Raw genomic sequence first — 6769 nt, 5'->3', positions numbered from 1 at the left:
TTGAGCTCTTTCCCTCCCTGACACAGAGAAAAAGGGATAAGGGACGAGATCAAGCATTGTTCACTCAACTAACAAATTGTTGTATATTCCTACAGTACGAATTCAAATTGATATGCTTAGTTTCTCTTGTAAATTGTAGACTATGGCGTCAATAACTACTTCATCATACAAATATATTTATACATCTATCTATCTATCTATCTATCTATCTATCTATCTATCTATCTATTGTTATTAAAGTGAAGGCCCGGCCAGCCATAATGTTCATTTTTGTAGTCACTGACATTAATATATATGCATCAACGGCGGAAAATGATATTTTTTTCCCCTAACCCAAACACAAACATCCCCCCTCCCCAAAAAAACACACACACACAAAAAGGGAAAGAAAAGACTCAAAACAGAGAATTACACATTCGCTAAAAAAAAACTTGCTATTTTATTCGTCCAAAGTTCACGGGCAGAATTCTCCTCAATTCATCCACAATTCCTGCAGAGATAAGAGTTCATCTTCTCCTAACTTTATAAATGAATAGAGCTAATGCTAATGGAAATCGAGAGGTTCCCTTCTCGACATTCGCGAACTTATCGTTGCACTCGGAGCCAGCCCCTCAACAAATCATCCCACTCTGCAAAACTGGACTTGTACACTGTCTTTCTGATCAATACTATAGCCAATCACAAAATGTAGGCATTCTTGAAACCTGATGTAAAAATTCCTGCCAAACACGGGGAATCCGGAAAATAGTAGTCCAGTCCTGCCCAGAAGTAATAATACGCTACCTGCTGCCACTGCAACGGGAAACTGCATCACTTGACATATATGAACGCATTCCCTGTTTCTTAAACTCCTGCACACAATCAAGTGAGCAAGAGCAACACATCATGCCCCAACATTCTTTTGAAATGTCATGCTTCCAAGACCCTATATGGTAAAGCAGCATGGTTGCAGTAACTTCTTTGCTTGACCTAATTGATCTGATCCCATGAAAAATCCACAAAGCCGAAAAAGGTGGTCTAGGCCTCATAATGCCAACAAAGATGGTAAGCCATCAGTGCCATGCAATAAAATCTTCAGCATATACTACCTCAGCATGACATGTTCAACTACTAGAATCTGGCATAAGAATAATCTACGGGACAAAAGTATGTCCCCTCATGTAACACATCTGTTATGCGGACAACGACTGCGATCAATTAATCCCTTCAACATCAGCAAGACATGGCATCAATCGAAATCTTCAAAGTCCACAACCTCAGCACATGGAAATGGCGTGCTCAGTCACCAGAACCCCATAAAGCAAAAATAACAAACCATGGGAGACGTCTGCTCAGTGCATTTCCTTGTGTCAATGAACTATGGGACCAACAAGTAGGTGAAGCACTGATGGGAGTTGTGACAGTGAGCAAGCTAACCACCATGAGACAACGCTCAAACCCAACCTATTTTTCATGATAGGCTGGGCAAAATAAAAGCTGATGTAGAAAAGATGCCAAATAAAGATGAAACATTAATTATGGACAACATGATCAGCGAAAAAAGATGAGGTACCAAATCAAACAGAAAGTGCAGACCCATGATTCAAAATGACAACTAAATACAATGTTTGTGAAATTCATCAAAGCCTCCTCACAAATGCACATTCTCCATGGGGATGACATGTTTCGTGTCCCATACTAGGCTCATTCAACCACGTGCAGAAGATGCTAATGCTCATGAGCTGATGATGAGATGGATGCATGCAAAGGCACCAACATGCACCCTACAATGAATTTACCCAAGCATTAAATAACAGAGTACAACCCCTTCTCTTCAATCTACTGGTAGGTCATTGTTGATGGGGCCCCATTGGCACCAGGAGCTGCAAAAGGGTGGCTGGAATCCTTTCTTTTCCCAAATGGGTTTTTTGAATATGTAATCACAAGTCAAGGAATGCATGGACAAATTATTCATCAAAATATAGGCAAACAGTCATAATCAAGTATGGGATAGTGATCGCTCCCACTGATACCATTCAATTTCAGCTACAATTGCTTCTTGATCTCTATGGAAGCAAGCCAAACTATAACACTGTATTTTGACAAAAGAGCATACAGTTTTTTTTTTTTTTTTTTTTTTGGGTTTTGCGGGGCGGTAGCCCCCCCGGGGGGGGGGGGGGGATTGTGAAGAAGTAGAGCATATAGAAGTAACAGGCAGAAAATATAATATTGATGAAAGTATAACACTCCGTTTGGTTTCGTAATTAAATTTTCTAACTTTAACTACAAAAATTAACTCTTCAAAGTGAGCCCCATACATAAACCCACATACAACTCTATTGTTGAAGTAAAAGTACAGGCAGAAAATATAATACACTCTGTTTGGTTTCGTAATTAAATTTTAAAATTTTAACTCTAACACTTTAACTCTACTCACTACACAACAAAAATTAACTCTTCAAAATAAAAATGTGAGCCCATACATAAACCCACATACAACTCTATTATATTCAATTCAATTTTTAATACTAAATTCTCTCAACTATTCATTACTTTTTCACACTTTTTCTCATAATTCAACAATACAATCATTACAACCCAATTAAAATCAAAACTCAACTCTAAAACCAAACACACTATAAAGGTCTGAGGCCAGAGAAATATAGCATGGAGCAAAATGAAGAAAAAGGATATTGTATTCGCATCCCAACAGAACCAGAACTGGGGATGACGGCTCCCTGTAAACTATGGTGCACATTGGTAGCGCTATTGACGTCCTGTCATATCAATAGAGTTGTTAATAAAATATAGTCCCATTAAATATTAAGATTAAGGAAGCTGCTATTCATCATAAATTTTAAAATACGAACTTCATATCAAGCACCACTGGCATACTTACTTCAAACTCAATAAAGCAAACAGTATGTCTTTCCTGTCTCAAAATCTTCATCTGCTTGAAACCAGGTTGTCTACAAAACCATTTTAAATAGGTAAATAGACTTCCGAAGCTGCTAGACATTATCAGTAGCGAGTGAGAGACATATTGAACAACTGCTAGTGTTTGACAGGCATAACAGATTAAAGAATAGCAAAAAAAGAACTTGAGGATTCTTACGCGCTGAAAAGGCCCCTCAATTCTTCCTCATTAATATTCTCTCCCAAATTGCCAATGAACAATGTATTACAAGGAGGGTTATCTTTTGTGTTCTGCCATTTAAAATTAAAAAAAGAAAATCAAATTTTGCACTATGTTCCCAAATTATGACCAATGTGAAAATGTTGCAAGAAAAATACAACCTAGAAAGACGGACATAATAAACAAAATATTGAATAATAAATAATTCATGACATTATTTTAATAGAAGAACAAACTAATAACAGAAGATAAAGATATAGTAACTTAGCATTCTAAACCAAGATTGCCAGTTTTACCTGTACAGGCAGGTAACTACCAGGTGCAGGTACAGGTACAGGAGAAGGTGCAGGCATTGGCATAGGAGGTACATGATATCCTCCGTAAGGATCATATGGAGGTGGGGGAGGCGGAGCCATATACCTACATCCCGAGGAGATCAAGAGCGACGAAAAGTAAGATTCTACTAAATCGAGTAGATTGCCTTTAAAACAATAACTTCCCTTCCATAAGAACACAAAGGAATAATTAAATTAAGAACGGTGTTACTTACCCGTGTGGCCCCCAAACAGGAGGTGGGGGAGGATGAAAAGGTGATGGACTCGCATAACCTGTATGAGTATAATCACCACCTGTCCGCATACGCTTACTTTGATCATATGCACTTGAATCCGCTACTATTCCTGTATATGTACTGAGAATAAGCACTCAACAAAAGCGTTCTTAATAAGTTTCAATGCAAAAGACAGAGCAATTCACTAGTAATTGCTGTAGATTTCTGACACAACCACAGATCTAAATAGAAATTTAGCATTAATCATTAAGCAAAGGGTTATCAAACCGATATTCTTTTGCTCTTTTGGCCAAATCAAACTGATAATCATGTATCAAAAATATGCTTTTAACACATAGCAGGAACACAATTTTATGCACCAATAGCCCCAAGATGAATCATTCACTGACAATGTACTCTTTTAGAGCTAGCCATTTTCATTAATATGAACAGAGAAAGAGGCTGCCAAGGAAAAATGGACAAATCTTGACCATCTCATTTAATACCAAAGAAATAATACATCAAGCATATTTCATGAAGAAAAAGTACCTCGTTTAACAAAAAGGTTTTTCTTTGCCATCTCTGTGTGCAAAACAGACTTTGTCTCTGCATCAAACACCATTTCCTAACCGGCAAATACATTCAATGAGAAACTAATGTGCGAAATAGAAAATGTACAAGGAAAAAAAAAAAAGAGCATAGGAAGCCAGGTAGAGTTCAGTAAACAACATATACAAACCTGCAAAGTATCCTTGGCAGCAATTGCAAGCTGAGCAGTCGAAAAAAGAGCAAAACCCATAGGTTTTTCGCCCTTGTAGTTCACTTGAGATGCCTCATAGCCTGGTAACCATCTCAGTAAATTCTGCAGTTCTCTCTCTTTTACATCTTCAGGAAGACCAGTGATGAAGATTGTGCGCACCTGAAACAGGAAAACTCATAGGTATATGCAAGCAGATATTATAGGCATAAAGGTAGGTGACTGATGAGCTCTTAACGCATGTCAAGCCATGTTTGTCTCATTTCATTATATATACCATGTTAACAATTTTCAGGTTTAACAAGGTACCACATCAGTAACATATTCCCTAAATCCGCTTTTGCTAAGTTACCACCCTCCAGTCCAGAGAGAATCCTTCTTTCTGCACTGTGTATTAATTAGCAACTACTGCTTTTATCGCAAGACATATAGTAATTAACGAAATACACAGCAATTCTATACAATGTACCAGGCTTGGAAATCACATTTCAAAAGAAATCGAGTTGCGAGCTCCCTTGCCCACACCGAACAAAGTAAAAAAGCTGAATTGACATTTGTGATTTGCAATGCATATATAATTACAAAAATTTCATGTAAATGATGCGTATCACTGTCCCAAGGAAGTTAAGTGCCAAAATGGGATAAAAGAAAAGGTTTCATCTTCAGGTACTGCACACGGCGCTATTATGATGGATGGGCATCTGAACTCTAACAACCTTCATGCACATAAATATGTTTAATTAAAGAGGGAAAAAAAAAGAGAGATCACTGTAAGACTAGGTTTTCCAAAAAAGAAGTAATATCCATCCAGCTGCCTGCCCATAGCGCTGCAATATTTCTCCTTAGCCGTCATCGGGAAAGCGTTCAACCCATTCAGTAATTTGAAATTCATCATTTTGTTTGAGGTTAAAAACATAAAATTTGACTGATCTGTCAACTGTAGGTTCACGTTTCAGCAGCTTCAAGTCGCTGAGCAAGCAAGATACATACAAAAACTGGAAGAAAAAAAAAAGACGAACAACAAAGAAGGTGAAAGGAAGGGGAACCAACCAACCTCATCGTGAGAGGGGACGGGAGAGGCGTGGGGGAGAGGGTGAGGGTGCGGATGCGGTGGAGGAGGAGGAGCGACACCCGGCGCCTGAGGCGCAGGGGGAGGCGGAGCTGCTGTCGGCGCCGGAGCCCATTGCTGGTGAAAGGGGTGCATTCCTGCACCGGCCATACACAATCCAAGTGAGCAATTATAATGTCAAAATGCTTAATCCAGCTGGGCGCGCTCCCAGAAGGTGTTGGCTTTGGATTCTGATAAGAAGAGAAACCCTAGACGAGAAGCGAGATTCTTCCGACAGTGAAGAGAAGAGAACAGTAGAGAAAGGAAGGAAAGGGGACAGCTCGTGCGAGGAGGAGGAGGACGAAAAGGGGGAAGAGAGAGAGAGAGAGAGAGAGAGAGAGAGAGAGACTCTTCTAACAGGGAAATTCTTGGGTCCGTCCCTGAATTTTCAGTCACTTGGCAAATACAAAATCAAAACTACGATGTGTTTGATTTTAGAACCGACTAGAAATGAATTTTAATTTTAATCAAATAATTATATTATTAAATTATGAAAAAAAGTGAAAAAATAATAAATAGTTGAAAGAAAATAATGAATGGATTATTAAATTGTGAAAAAAGTGACGAATAATTGAGAGAAAGTAATGATTATATTATTGAATTGTAAAAAAAATAATGGATAATTAAGAGAATTTAGTATTAAAAATCGAATTGAATGGTTAAAAAAGAAAAAAAGTAATAATTGTGTTATTAGATTGAACATAAGTGGAGTGAGTTAAAAATAGAATTAAATTGTGTTTGGTTTTAAAGTTGAGTAAAGTTGAATTTTTGTTTTAATTAATTTGTAATGATTATGTTATTAAATTATAAAAAAAAGTGAAAATGTAATGAATAGTTGATGGAAAATAATGATTGTGTTGTTGAATTGTGAAAAAAGTAATGAATAATTAAGAAAATTTAATATTAAAAATTAAATTGAATGATTAAATTTTTTTTAAAAAAATATAAAAGTGATAATTTTATTGTTGAATTGAAGATAAGTGGAGCAAAAATAAAATTTTTTTTGAAGCCAAACATGGCCCGGTTTTATATAAAAATATTTTGTACAGTTCTTATTATAAAATTGAAAATTCTTCTACAATTAAAATAAGTGTTTTTTATTTGAACTGTGATTGAAAATTCAATCACGGGGCCCAAGCATCGTCCCTTCTAACAGCAATTTTCCATCTAATAACAATTTGGATTGTTTAGAAAAGAAGTCCCCTAACTCTCTCCTTGTTTTTGTAATCACCCTTATAC

General features: G+C 36.9%; 1 protein-coding gene across 1 annotated transcript; it reads right to left on the bottom strand.

Annotated features, from left to right (window-relative positions):
* Positions 1–420: 420 nt before the first annotated feature.
* On the bottom strand, positions 421–5901 carry LOC116212875 (U1 small nuclear ribonucleoprotein A). Its single transcript, XM_031547604.1, has 9 exons — positions 5477–5901; positions 4405–4584; positions 4215–4290; positions 3666–3795; positions 3412–3535; positions 3095–3186; positions 2879–2948; positions 2674–2756; positions 421–1915 (listed from the first exon to the last, which is right to left on the bottom strand). The coding sequence occupies exons 1-9, from the start codon at positions 5639–5641 to the stop codon at positions 1819–1821; spliced, it is 1017 nt and encodes a 338-aa protein (XP_031403464.1). The 5' UTR covers positions 5642–5901; the 3' UTR covers positions 421–1818.
* Positions 5902–6769: the final 868 nt, after the last annotated feature.

Source organism: Punica granatum, chromosome 1 (genome assembly GCF_007655135.1).
Source record: "Punica granatum isolate Tunisia-2019 chromosome 1, ASM765513v2, whole genome shotgun sequence".
NCBI lineage: Eukaryota > Viridiplantae > Streptophyta > Magnoliopsida > Myrtales > Lythraceae > Punica > Punica granatum.
Note: the sequence above shows the minus strand (reverse complement) of the source record. Positions and strands in the feature narration are given on the sequence as shown.

Coding starts and splice junctions, on each gene's coding strand:
- LOC116212875 (XM_031547604.1), bottom strand. CDS start 5,641: ATGGCCGGTGCAGGAATGCACCCCTTTCACCAGCAATGGGCTCCGGCG. Junction 3,796..4,214: donor AAACCTTTTTGTTAAACGAG/GTACTTTTTCTT, acceptor GTACATATACAG/GAATAGTAGCGGATTCAAGT. Junction 2,757..2,878: donor TTTGCTTTATTGAGTTTGAA/GTAAGTATGCCA, acceptor TTGATATGACAG/GACGTCAATAGCGCTACCAA.